This window comes from Mustela lutreola, chromosome 3 (assembly GCF_030435805.1).
Source record: "Mustela lutreola isolate mMusLut2 chromosome 3, mMusLut2.pri, whole genome shotgun sequence".
NCBI classification, from domain to species: domain Eukaryota; kingdom Metazoa; phylum Chordata; class Mammalia; order Carnivora; family Mustelidae; genus Mustela; species Mustela lutreola.
Window position 1 is genome coordinate 133,502,157 of NC_081292.1, and position 14,688 is coordinate 133,516,844.

Consider the following 14,688-nt stretch of genomic DNA (forward strand, 5'->3'; position numbering starts at 1 on the left):
GAGACAAGATTATACAATGGGGAAAAAGAGTGTCCTCAGTAAATGTTCCTAGGCAAACTGACCAGCTATATGCAAAAGAATGAAATTCAACCACTTTCTTACAACATACACAAAAATAAAACTCAAAAGGGAACAAAGACCTAAATGCGAAGCCTGAAACCAAAGAAATCCTGTAAGAAAACTTAGGCAGTACTCCCTGACATTGACCTTAGTTACAATTTTTTTATAACTGTCTCCTCAGACATGGGAAATAAAAGCAAAAATAAACTGTCAGGACTACACCAAAATGAAAAACTTTTGCACAGTAAAGGAAACAACAAAAAGAAAAGAAAGCATACTGAGTGGGAAAAGATATTTTCAAATTGATACAACTTTTTTTTTTTTAAGTTTACATACAGGGATAGAGAACGTGCGAGTGAACTGGGGGGTGGGGGGCAGAACAACAAAGTTATCTTTTTTTTTTTTTAGATTTTTTTATATCAAAGAGAGAGAAAGTGCCTGTGCACTGAGCAAGTGGGGGAAGAGGCCGAGGGAGAGAATCTTCAAGTAAATACAGAGAACTGGTGGTTACTTGAGGGGAGAGCAATGGCAGGATGGGCAAAATGGGTGAAATGGCATCGGAGTTACAGGCTTCCAGCTATGGAATGAGTAAGTCCTAGAGATGAAAGGTACAGTATAGGAATATAGTCAATGGTACTGTTAATAGCATCATATGGGGACCAAAGGTAACTACACCTGTAGTGAGTACAGCACAGCATACAGAGTTGTGCAATCACTGCTGTACATCTGAAACTAATGTAATTGTGTGTCAACTACATGTCAAGTAAATTAACTAAAAAACAAAATAAAAAGTATAATTAAAAATTAATATTTGAAAACGAATATAAATTTTTATCATTTTTTCCCCTTCTTACCATGATGAATTTCGTATTCCCTGGTTCCTTGTCCTTTAAATACTGCTAGACATGGCTGAAACACATACAGATTATTACAGATGTCTGGTGCAGAGGAACAGTCAAACTTGCCAACCTGAAGTAGAAGTTTAATTTGATGAAGACAAAATCACATGCATTCATTTTTAATATATTCATAAAGGAATGACATTGCTCTAACAATAGTTTCTAAACAGAAATTAACTGGCCATGAAAATAAAAGATGGAAATAAATAATTTACATTAACACTGAAACACAATTTCGTTAAGGGGGAAAAAAAAACACCTTCTAGAGAGTTCAAAAACCTGAGAGAAATTTTCCAGAAAATAGGAAGTTGTTTAAAAAATCCACTTTTTTGGGGCGCCTGGGTGGCTCAGTGGGTTAAAGCCTCTGCCTTTGGCTTAGGTCATGATCCCAGGGTCTTGGGACTGAGCCCCGCATCGGGCTCTCTGCTCAGCAGGGAGCCTGCTTCCTCCTCTCTCTCTGCCTACTTGTGATCTGTCTGTCAAATAAATAAATAAAATTAAAAAAAAAAAGAAATCCACTTTTTTGGGCGCCTGAGTGGCTCAGTCGGTTAGGCGTCTGCCTTTGGCTCAGGTCATGATTCTGAGGTCTTGGGACAAAGCCTGCACGGGGCTCCCTCCTCCATAGGGGCCTGCATCTCCCTCTCCCCCTGCCTGCTGCTCCCCCTGCTGTGCTCTCTTTCAAATAAATAAATACAATCTTTAAAAAAAGTTTAAGAAATCCACTCTTCTAAAAATATAAAGGATATATTTATATAATTTGAAGTGGGGGGGAGAGAAAACTCTTTCAGAACTAGAAGCAGACATAATAAAGCAAAGTGACGATTTCATTCACTGTAAAGAAAAACAGCATAAAGAATACTAAGAGGGAAATGATAAACCAAGCAAAAAATATTTGAGTATTTCAGAGGATCCACTAAGAAAGAAAAGTAAACATCCTATTAGAAGAAAGAAAATGGGCCAAAGACAGAAAATAGAAAAAAATGGTAATTTGTCAATAATCACAAAAAACTTTTTCAACCCCACTAGGAACCAAATAAATGAAAATGAATATTATTAACATATCACTGTGGCTTATCAGAATGGTGATTAAAAATGTTAAAACCATGGTTGGCACAGGTATGGAGAAATGCTTACCAACATGTGGTAAGAATATAAAATGATACAAACATTCTGGAGGACATTGGTAATGAGGACAATTTAAAAAATATATAATCTTGGTTAAAAACATTCTCCATACTGCATTTTTACAGTATGTGTTTTTGATATAAAAAATAATGGAAACAATGTTAGTAAAGGAGGATTTGTTAAACAATTATGGTGTAACCATATAGTGAAATACTACCTAGACTTTAGGGAGGATGATATCCCTAGGATGATATTTATATCATATGTTTAATAATGTACTTAATATATTTATCATCTCTAAAGAGGTATATATTTATCATCTCTAAAGACCAGGCAGTACTTTGTATACACATACGTACATATACATATAGACACATATACACATATTCACATATAGACATACATACACACACCAGCATATAAAAAAATAAATGATATTGTCAAATGGAAAATTCTACAAGAGAATACAGCAATGGTTTGTCAATAATCATGGTTTGTCATAATAATGGTTTCACTTTCCATAATTTTGGTTCCCACTGGTTAAACTATAGTCCAGAAGTATGATTCTCTTTCTCAGGCATTTTCAGGTCAGTAGTAGCTTAACATCTCACAATGCCTGCGTCATTCACCTGAATTCATCTCATCATGTAGACATTTTACCATCTTGTATCAATTCACAAGGGTGAGTACAGTATAGTATAATAAGACACTAATACATAACTTTTATTATAGTATATTATTATAATTGTCCATTTTATTGTTATTGCTAATCTTTTACTGTGCCTAATTCATGAGTTAAACTCTATTAGGAAAAAAAAAAACCCAAAAAATTCTATTAGGGATATATGCATAGGGAAAAAAATAAGTACATATAGTGTTTGGTACTATCTGTGGTTTCAGGCATCCACTGGGGGCCTTAGACCATATCCCCTGTAGAAAAGAGGGACTACAGTATAGTGAATCCATTTTGGGGGTTTTCTTTGTTTTTGCTTTTAAAGATTTATTTTAGAGGAAGAGAGACAGATAAAGAAAGCAAGAGTGGCAGGGGGAGGCAAAGGGAGAGGACATGAGCAACTCAAATAGACTCTACACTAAGTACAGAGCCAAACGTGGGGCTCCATCACATGACCCTGAGATCGAGCCCTGAGCCGAAACCAAGAGTCGGAGACTTAACCAACTGCACCACCCAGGTGCCCCTATACTCAATCCATTTTCATTAAAAAAGCTCATAAATAAAGTTACAGGTATGTCTATTACACTGGCTGTTACAATACGCATGATGTAAACACACATATCTATGCCCACATACTAAAACATATGCAGAAAAAGTCTGAAAAGTTACTCAGTAAATTTATAGTAGGGCTATTAACAGCAGTAAAAATATTAAATATTTTAATTCATTTTTGAGCTTATTTATATATCCTAATTTTTAAACTATGAGTACAAATTATTTATATAAACCAATAAGAATTTTAAAAAGGGAATGATATTCTTCTATGGTATGCATTCCAAAAAACTGTCTGATACAGATATATCACATGCTAGCTACTAAAGAGAAATGAAAGTTAACTGTTTTCAGACATCACTGTAGATTCTTAATAGAAAAACAAAATCACAGCAGAAGAACAAAAGCACTTAGGGCTTTCTAAACCTAGATTCCAATAAGCATTTTTATGTTACTTAAAATATAATTTCAAATATTAAATTATTAAGAAAACACGCTAGCATAAGGCTAGGCAGAATGCTTTTTTCTTACTTGAATATGTTCATTTTTAAGTAGAGTTTTTAGTTTCTTCAATTCAGGATCATTTGAATTTTCATGTTTTCCAAAATTAAAAAATATGAGCCACCGATGATGAGCCAACCGATCCTTCGAAGTGATAAAAAGGAAAAAAAAAAGTGATAAAATAATGTCAGAATCAAGAAATTCTAATGGCCCTATTGTTTATTTCTTTGATTTAAATTTTAGCTACCATACCCATTACTTCAAAATACTAAAATTCAGACTTATTCACACTTATATTCTGCATTTCTTTGGAATGTTATGTAAGTCGATCCTATATTAAAGGCTAAAAATCACCAAATTATATAATTTAAAAGCAGATACCTGTGCCAAAAATTATATAGTTTTAATGATATATAGCTAAAAAGTTGGGGGGTAGGGAAGGAAGCTTTTTCAGGTTTGGCAGAGTTTGGTAGGGATACAGACTTAGCTCTGGGATCACTGAGTAGAAAAAAAAATGATTTTACTACAAACTCAGTCTTTCTAAAGCTGCTTCTTAGTTCTCAGTGAACAATATAAACAGTTCTGTAAGCAAGAACATAAAATTCTAAATCAGATCCAAAGTTACTTTGTGATCAGAATCTTGGCTTTTCTGACACTCCCGCTGAGGCCCCATTCAGGACTGATTATGTTGTCTTGAACTCCAGACCCACCCTGAAGTTGCAACTCCAGCAATTAGAGTTTAACCTAGAATAACTAATATATACATATATGTTATATTTATATATGCAATCCTTTGAAACTGCTTTCTAATGATGAATAAAACAAATGCTGATTTTAAAATGTAAGACTTGAAATGTTACCAACATTTACTACCATTTATTACCATTAACAGAAATATTACCTCTAGTGTGTTTGCCGAAAGTAGTTCAAAATCTGGAAGATTATGCATTATTTCCAAATATATTTCTTTAGCATCCAATGAATTAAGGAACTAAAATAAGAGAATCATATTATAATCTTTTAAATCGACATCCATTTATTTTAGTGTCTTTTTTCCATATAATTCTTTTTTTTTTTTTTTAAAGATTTTATTTATTTGTCAGAGAGAGAGAGGGAGAGAGAGGCAGACAGAATGGCAGGCAGAGGCAGAGGGAGAAGCAGGCTCCCCGCCGAGCAAGGAGCCCGATGTGGGACTCGATCCCAGGACGCTGGGATCATGACCTGAGCTGAAGGCAGCTGCTCAATCAACTAAGCCACCCAGGTGTCCCTAATATCAAGAGAGGACTGATTTAATTAACAATATAGACATTGCTCTAACAATAGTTTCGAAACAGAAATTAACTGGCCATGAAAATAAAAGATGGAAATAAATAATTTACATTAACACTGAAACACAATTTCGTTAAGGGGGAAAAAAAAACACCTTCTAGAGAGTTCAAAAACCTGAGAGAAATTTTCCAGAAAATAGGAAGTTGTTTAAAAAATCCACTTAAAGTATGTCACATTTAGTGGATGGATTGTTACTTAGGGATTGTTGGTTTATCCATTTATGTGTTATTTATCTCTAGCACATAGTATATAATATACATAGGCACTATATATAGTGTCCACTTACATGCCAGATAATCTTCTAGGGAGTTGAGGTATAACAGTAAAAAAAAAAAAAAAAAAAAAAAAAAATCAAACTTAAAAATGTACTGTGGGAGAAAAATAAAAATACAAGATAATATATTAGTGTATACTATAAGGGGATAAATGCTCTAGTAGCAGTGGAAGTGGATTTTAAAACGATTTTAATGACAGAGTCACAAATTCTCCTGATAGGACTATGAGAAAAAGAAGAGTTAAGAATGACTGCAAGGTATTTGACCTGAATGATAAAGGATGGATTTTTTTTTTATCAACTGAGATAGAGAAAACTGTGGGTAGAGCAGATTTATGGGAGGATATTAGCAGTATAGGTACAGATATCTAAGTTTGAAAAAAATCAGTTCCTATACCAGGGGAGATGTCAAATAGGCAGTGGAATATGTATGTAGGTCTGGAGTGGAGGTCAGAGGTTTGGGCCACAGATAAAAGTGGAAAGTTATCAGCATGAAGTCCTAAGTGCACATATATGTATGTAGAGATCTGGAAGATTATTTGTCAAGATTTGATGGTGCTTATCTACGGGTGGTTTGGTTTTAGAAGAATTTTGATCTATATACATTTCTATACCCACACATGAACTTCTGTAGTGAATATGTGTTACCTTTGTTGACATCAAGAAAGCAGAATTAAAATACAGAAATAAAACTATTGACACTTTGTCTTAATTTATTATTGTCTTTTGAAGTTCCCTAGGGACCTATCTAATATCCCATTATTTATCTTAGCTCCTTGATAACTAGCTTGAGCCTCAGTCTCCTCATTCATAAAATTAGGGAGGTGAACCGTAAAGTAGATTGCCAAACTGAGTTTATACCAGAATCTAACAGAGTGGTTTAAAAAAACAAACACGAGTTCCAAACATACGAATGATCTATATTTTAACATTAGAAAATACACATATAAATGGAAACCAATGAAAATTCATATAACCTAAGAATGTTTTCCATACTTCTGGGTTGTAAAGTGCAATGGTTTCTACCACTGTAAAATAATCCTTATAGCAGACCTTACCATTAAATAGAATCCCAGAAATTAAATACTTATTCTAAATATCAAATGTTTATTATAAGTGGATTCATTTCCTTGTTACTGTTTACAAAATGATTTATAATGTTTGAATATACGTGTTCACATATATATAAAGAAATTAGTAACTCATACCAAAACACTGCTTTTCTCTTTGTTACTTAAAGTGGCTCCAGGAGGAAAATAGGCAGTAGTACTTGTTGTAATATCCAAACTTTTACAAAGGTTGTCCTGGGTGGCACAGTCCATCCACCCTACATTAACAAGACCATCCTACAGTGCAAAGAAACAACAACAAAAAAAAACCCAAAACAGGTCACATGTTAAGTAAAAGAGAAAGTTAAAGGAATTTAGTTTTATTTAGAAAACCCCAACTTTTCTACTGTAAATTTAAAATTTTTTTAAAAAGTTTAAACAATAAATGACCAGATTTGAATTTCATGATTAATAAAGTTGGTCTAATAGATATAAAAATTCTACCAAACATATATAGAAAACATATTTTTGAGCACACATAGATTCTTCACAATTTTCCTAACTGATAAACTTCCAGGCAGCAAAGGGAGCTCCTACAGTGTTAAAGTATCAACAACATACAGATTACATTCCCAACCATAATGTGATGAGAGCTAAAAATACAACAAAATAACAATATTGCAAAAATAGTAAGAAATAAAGTTTGGAGGGACACACACACTTATAAATACCTCTTTGATTAAAGAAAAATTCAGTTAGGTTAGATATTTAGAAGTGAATGACAATGAAAGTACCACATGTCAAAATTCTAATTAGGAAGAAAAGTTTTATAGCTATGAATACACTTATCAAAAAACAAAATTTACAAATAAGTGTTTAAAGAACTACGAAAAAATATTTAGAATCAATTCTCAAGTATCTTTCTTAATACGGTCATAGTTTTACAAAATAATTGATGCTTACCAACATGCCACTGAGCCTGAGTTGCGTCTGTGAAGTCAAACAATCTAGCGAGGAAAAAAATTGTAACACAATTTTAGCTTTATTAAGTCTGTACTTTATTTTGCCTTTCACCCCAAACTAACACAGTGATTCTAAGGCAACTGACTGGACTCCACTGGTAAATGTCCATACATGCTGACACACATGCACATGCGTGCACATTCTCTCCCTAGTTTCCCAGGATTTCTAGCTAAAGGTAATCTCTTTACAATGATCCTCTTAAATCTCTGCTCCTATCAATAATCCCCTTGATCTAAGAAATCTCATGATTTTGGAGAAATGAAATGTAATGGCTCTATTTGATAAAAATATATAAAGAACATTTAAATTTAAAATACAACAGTCTTTTATTTAATTTTAATTCCAGTAGTTAACATGCAGTGTTTCAGGTGTACAACAAAGGGATTCAACAATTCTATACATTACAGTGCTCTTCATGGCAAGTGTATTCTTTAATCTCCATGACTTTATTCACCCATCCCCCCACCCACCTTCCCTCTGGTAACCACTAGTTTGTTCTCTATACTTCAAAGTCTATTTCTTGGTTTGTCTCTTTTTCCCACTTTCTTAAATTCCATGTGTGAAATCATATGGTATTTATCTTTTTTTCACTGACTTATTTCACTTAGGATTATAGTCTCTAAATCCATCCATGCTGTTGCCAATGACAAGATTTCATTATTTTTTTTTAGGCTGAATATTCCACTATATACCATAATGCCACTTCTTTATTCATTCATCTATTGGTGGACACTTGGGCTGCTTCCATAATTTGGATATTATAATTAATGCTGCAATCAACACAGGGAGCTATGTATCTTTTTCAACTAGTTTTCATATTCTTTGGGTAATTACTGGATCATATGATAGCTCTATTTTCAACTTTTTGAGGAACCTCCATATTGCCACAGTGGCTGCATCAGTTTGCATTCCCACCAAAAAGTGCACAGTGGTTCCTTTTTCACCACATCCTCATCCATACTTGTTTCCTGTTTTTGATTTTAGTCATTCTGATAGGTGTGAGGTGTGAGATGCTCAACATAATCATGATCTTTTTGTGTGTGTTGGTCATCTGTGTGTCTTCTTTGGTGAAATGTCTATTCATGTCTCCTCCCCATTTGCAAACTGGATTATTTGTGTGTGTGTTGAGCTACATATGTTCTTTAATATTTTCTTCTCCCATTCTATATATTGTCTTTTAGTTTTGTTGTTTCCTTTGCTGGGCAGGTTTTTATTTTGATGTAATCCCAATAGTTTACTTTTGCTTTTGTTTTTCTTGCCTTAGGAGGCATGTCTGGAAAAATGTTGTGGCTGATAGAGAAATTACTGCCTGTGCACTCTTCTAGAATTTTTATGGTTTCAGGTCTTACTTTTTAGGGCCTTACTTCATTTTATTTTTGTTAATGGTGTAAGAAAGTGGTCCAATTTTCCCAACAGTATTTGTTGAAGGGACTTTTCCCCCCACTACATATTCTCCCTCCTTTGTAGATTAATTAACCACAAAAGCACGGCTTTATTTTTTGGGCTCTATACGCTTTCTCTTGATCTGTGTCTATTTTTGTGCTAGTAGCATACTGTTTTAATTACTATAGGTTTGTAGGAAATCTTGCAATTTGAGATTGTTATACCTCCAGTTTTGTTCTTTTTCAAGGTTGCTTTGCTATATGGGATTTTTGCAGTTCTATACACATTTTAGGATTATTTGTTCTATTTCTATAAAAAATGCTGTTGGTATTTTGATAGAGTTTGTAGTAAATCTACAGATTGGATTTGGATAGCATGGACATTTTTAACAATTTTGTTCTTCCAATCCATAAGCATGGAATGGTATCTTTCCATTTGTTTGTATTGTCTTCAGTTTCTTTCATCATGTTCTATAGTTCCATAGTATACATCTTTTACCTTTTTGGTTAAGTTTATTCTTAAGTATTTCACTACTCTTGGTGCAATTCTAAATAGGATGATTTTCTTAATTTTTCTTTCTGCTGCTTTATTATTAGGGTATAGAAATGCAACAGGTTTCTGTATATTGATTTTGCACCCTGCAACTTTACTGAATTCATTTATCAGTGCTAATAGTTTTCAGTGGAGTCTTTAGGATTTCCTATATTCAGTGGAGTCTTTAGGGTTTCCTATATGTTACTTGCAAATAGTGATTATTTACTGATTACTATTACTATTTACCATTTACTGATCTAGATGCCTTTTCTTTTTCTTGTCTGACTACTGTGGCTAGGACTTCCAGTACTACACTGAATAAAGTGGTCAGAGGGGACATTCTTGTCTTGGCCCTGATCTTAGGAGAAAAACTTTCAGTTTGTCACCACTGAGTATCATGTTAGCTGTAGATTAGTATACAGCCTTTATTATGTTGAGGTATGTTCTTTCTAAACCTATTTTGTTCATAAATGAATGCTGTACTTTGTCAAATGCTTTTTCTGCATCTACTGAAATGATCGTATGCTTTTTTTTTTTTTTTAAAAGATTTTGTTTATTTATTTGACAGACAGAGATCACAGGTAGGAAGAGAGGCAGGCAGAGAGAGGAGGAGGAGGCAGGCTCCCTGCTGAGCAGAGAGCCCAATGCGGGGCTCGATCCCAGGACCCCGGTATCATGACCTGAGCGGAAGGCAGAGGCTTTAACCCACTGAGTCACCCAGGCGCCCCCATCATATGGTTTTTATCTTTTCTTTTGTTGATATCACATTGTTGATATCACATCGATTGATTTGATAATGTTGAACCACCCTTGTATCCCAGAATTCAATCCCACTTCATTATGGTAAATGAATTTTTTAATGTATTGTTAGAGATTTTTGTATCTATGTATCTATGTTCATCAGAGATATTAGCGTATAGTTTTTTTGTTTTTTTGGTTTTTTTTTTGTAGCATCTTCTGGTTTTGGTATTAGGGTAATGCTGGCCTCCTAGAATGAATACGGAAGCTTTGCTTCATAAAATACAATATAGTTTTAAAAAAACTCATCATTTTCATGAAAATGCTAGGATACAATGAGACATATTTAGAAGTAAGGGAGCTGTAGCACCATACAGCTTTTAAAGATATGTAACAACAATCTACCTGGGGTGAAAAGTAAAAGAATGTCAGAAAGTTTAAGTTTTCTTAATTGTGTGGAAAAAACCAGAAATCTATGCATTAGACCAAAATGAAACAAAATCCCTCAATGATAGCCTAATTTAAGGGTTATTTTTGCTTGAAGGCAATATCTTCCTAAGATGGGCCTTACAGGATAGGGGTGAGTGGCTGATTTTAGCTGAGGGCAATTCGTTCTCAATACAGTAGCATGAAGCTGACAGGTAAAGTCTGGGTTAAAGACCCATGTTGGAATTAAACATATGAAAATGTATTAATGAATTGGGGTATTCTGTAATAATGGGGCTGATTTTTAACCGATCTCATTGTTTGAATAGAGTTTAATAGTTTGTGGTTTGGTACCTAGAGTACTGAATTTTCTAACTAATTTACTGGTAAAAAGTTTCCTAGAAATGGAAAGTTGTCATCTTCAAATATTTTATAAGGCAACATGCATACATTTTTGATATGTTAAGTATGAGAAAAAGTCCATAATACCAAAAAATTATTATTTTGGGAGGGTTACAATCTGTCAACAATTAATTATTTTTGCAAACTGCCAAATATATCTGTGGTTATCCGAATGTACTATTTATAATGAGAATAATTAAGTTGAAAAACTGGACCACCAAACAAAATCATAAATGAAATAAATGAAATCTCAACAAATTAGTAATCTATAACTTATGTGTAAATTAATAAATAATTTAAGTATTTGTTAAATGAAAAATTGTAACTGGATATGAACTGTAGTTTGAAGTACTGAAATCAATTACAGTAGAATACTTAAGACTGACAGCTAGTCAAAAGGTACAAACTCCTTGTTAGAAGATTAACAGGTTCTGGGAATGTGATGTACAGCATGGTGATAATAACTGATATTACTGTATCATACACTTGAAAACTGCTAAGAGTAGATTTTAAATATTCTTACCATGAAAAAGAAATGGTATTTATGGGACAGAAATGCAGTGTTAGCTAATGCTATGGTGGTAATCATTTTGCAATATGTAAGTGTATTGACAGGTTGTATACCATGAAGGTACATTATTTATATGACTTTATCTCAATTAAAAAAATAAAAATTAAGTATCTTGGTTTTTTCATCATTACAAAATAAAAAAATTACCTCCTCCTTTGGAACAAAAAGTGATCAGCCAGCCAACACCCGCAGCAAAAGCAGTTTGTATGGAGTTAACAAAATTCCCTTGAAAGAAAATTAAGCAAATTTCTGATTATCTATTACTGGAATTCAGGAATTCATAAAAATCCTCTTGAAGCATATCAAATTCCTACATTGACTTTCCATTGTTTTCATCATCTAAAATCTTAATTCATTATTTCATTAAGAAATTGGTAACTAAAACTGGTAACCAAGGCCCCTGTGATCTGAGCTTTGTCCACCCATTCAGCTAGCTGTGTTTTTCCTCATACTATTCCACCTGCTGCCCATCTTTCTGTTAGATTTATGGCAAAGTAATGGCAGTTTATAACGTTCACAGTGCTCTTTGAAGGCTTCCTCTTCATTTTCATGACAGATTGGGTCTGACTTCATTCAAGAAGTATCTTCTAATCCTTCCAGTTTTCCTCATTTGAGTTCTTTTATATCCTTCATGTTTCCCTAAGACTGCCTCTACCATAATAGTTATTACACTGCGTTAATGGTTTACTAATGCCTTCCTTGCTAAAACAATGAGAATTACATATTACTGCAGCCCTAATATTTAACACAGTTCCAGAGACATTACTTGTATTCAGAGAATGGTGTGAACATCTTACTAGATATGAATACTATCATTTCATGCGTATCACAGAGTATAACCCACCTAAAGTCACTTGATGAATTAAAAGTCTAAGATTAGAGGAAAGAGTTTTTAAACTTTAAAATTACACTGGATCAGGAATTGACTGCTTGATACAGTACACTTATGAAAGCAATAAAATGCTTGGTTAACTAAACATTGTACTCTGAAAGCTGCCATTACACCTAGCATCACACCATATTCATTTCCCATATCTTAACTGCTTTAATTTCTATACAAATCTGATTCACTTGTTAAATACCAACTATTTAGCAGAGGTCAGAAAAGTAACAAAATTCCCTTCTTTTTAAAAAGCATGGATAAGATAGCTTAAAAATTTCAATATTATGACCAACGTGTTAACACTATTACTGAAAAAAATTAAAATACCAAAATCAAAGTATCCTTGAAAATCAAAGAAATGAAAATAAAATTACCTGTCCATAATTCTGTCACGGTGCTTCTAACATGCTGCATGGCAAAACGCACTAAACTTTCCTTTGATCTGTCACCATGATATTTCACTGCAGCCTTTTTTTTTTTTTTATAAAAAGAAAAACATCTTTTATTGTTTCTTTTAAAAACTCAGTAGGAATAATACCAAATGCTTTCAACTTTACCTTATTTTGAATACAATAAGATTTATTTCTCAATACTATTTCCAAACGATATACTGCAGATCTTGATTGTATAGATTCCACAAAAGACATTTCAACAACACTATTTATAATAGTTTTCTAGTTTGTTTTTTCATTAGAAAAAGAAGGAGATATCAGAACTTTATATTCAATGAGACAATACAGGTAAAATATTTTGTGAACTATGAAGTACAATATGCATAATGGTTCAGTTAAGACAGAAACCAATGGTAAACATTTAATTTTGAAATAAAGAAAGGTCAAAGTAATGGCATTTAAATTATTCACAATATAATCCAAAATGTTTATTATGACTAGACTCTAGTTAGATGGCACCTAAAATCATATTTAAAAATCAAAACATTCTACAAAATCATGTATTGTGTTCTCACTAGTATTTTCCTTGTCATAAAGTTCCAAATTTAAAAAATGCCAACTTTACCCCTTACCATTCCAGACCTAAAAATGAAGAGGCTGGGATAACTGTTGACTCCCTTCATTCGGCAAAGCATTCTATCATCACCACAGTTAACGGCACCAATTCGAAGTAATCCATCCACTTCTTTAGCAAAGTCTCTCCACTAGTAAGAAAAAAGAGTAAGTATTGCCCTGATAAGGTAATTTTTCTTTCCTTGAACACTCTTCAAGCTACGCATTCTTAAAGAAGAGTATTTTTATCAGATAAAACCATACATATATGAAAGTATTTGATAATTGACAGTTATCATTACTAATAATAGAACAAAGTCCTAATATATTAAAAAAACACTCGGCAGATCAGAATAAAATTTTAACAATCAAGATGTAAAAAAATACATACTGTGGGAGCTAAATCATGGCAGTGTGAACATCCTGGGGAGTAAAAGTTCACAAACCAAAGTTCTCCAGAATTAACAGCAGCATCTAAAGCATATAAAACCAAAACAACTTAGAATTATTTGCTGAAGGTTTGTGCATATTTTAGTTAAAATTTTGTTTTAGTCATACATCTTCCATACTACCTTTGTTATTTTCTGTGCAAGTTTTTCTTTCTTTCTTTCTTTCTTTTTTTAAAAAGATTTTATTTATTTATTTGACAGAAAGAAAGATCACAGGTAGGCAGAGAGGCAGGCAGAGAGAGAGGGGGAAGCAGGCTCCCCGCAGAGCAGAGAGCCCGATGCGGGGCTTGATCCCAGGACCCTGGGATCATGACCTGAGCCGAAAGCAGAGGCTCAACCCACTGAGCCACCCAGGCGCCCCTGTGCAAGTTTTTCTATAAAAAGAGAACATGTTACAGTTGACCCTTGAACAATATGGGCTTGGATTTTTTTCTGATACAGTAATGTACCTGTATTTTCTCTTCCTTATGATTTTAATAATTTTTCCTCTAGTTTACTATTAAGAATAACAGTATATAACATATATACAAAACGTGTTAATCTACCATTATGTTACTACAAGGCTTCTAGTCAACAGAAGGCTATTAGTAGTTATGTTTGGGAAAGTCAACTGGGTGGGAGGCCAGTGCCCCAACCCCTGCACTGTTCAACGGTCAACTGTGTATCAACTGTCAAACTAACAATATTGCAAAAAACCTCCTTTGGGCACATACTTGACTAAAGCAAGACACACTTGTCACCATGAAGCTCTGAAGAGATGTGGCATAAGGAATCAGCAGCCAAACCTCATACACAAGTTTGTGTGGATAAGAG

General features: G+C 33.5%; 1 protein-coding gene across 2 annotated transcripts in view; it reads right to left on the bottom strand.

Moving 5' to 3' along the window:
* DNAJC10 (DnaJ heat shock protein family (Hsp40) member C10) overlaps positions 1 to 14,688 on the bottom strand; it is a 54,074-nt gene that overhangs the window by 20,120 nt on the left and 19,266 nt on the right. For both annotated transcript variants that reach the window (XM_059166849.1, XM_059166850.1), the window contains exons 5-13: positions 13,818 to 13,900; positions 13,447 to 13,578; positions 12,797 to 12,890; positions 11,687 to 11,764; positions 7,426 to 7,469; positions 6,622 to 6,759; positions 4,712 to 4,801; positions 3,841 to 3,954; positions 915 to 1,029 (exon numbers count right to left, since the gene is read on the bottom strand). In XM_059166849.1, the coding sequence (XP_059022832.1) occupies positions 915 to 1,029; positions 3,841 to 3,954; positions 4,712 to 4,801; positions 6,622 to 6,759; positions 7,426 to 7,469; positions 11,687 to 11,764; positions 12,797 to 12,890; positions 13,447 to 13,578; positions 13,818 to 13,900 (888 nt within the window). The remainder of the gene's footprint in view (positions 1 to 914; positions 1,030 to 3,840; positions 3,955 to 4,711; positions 4,802 to 6,621; positions 6,760 to 7,425; positions 7,470 to 11,686; positions 11,765 to 12,796; positions 12,891 to 13,446; positions 13,579 to 13,817; positions 13,901 to 14,688) is intronic.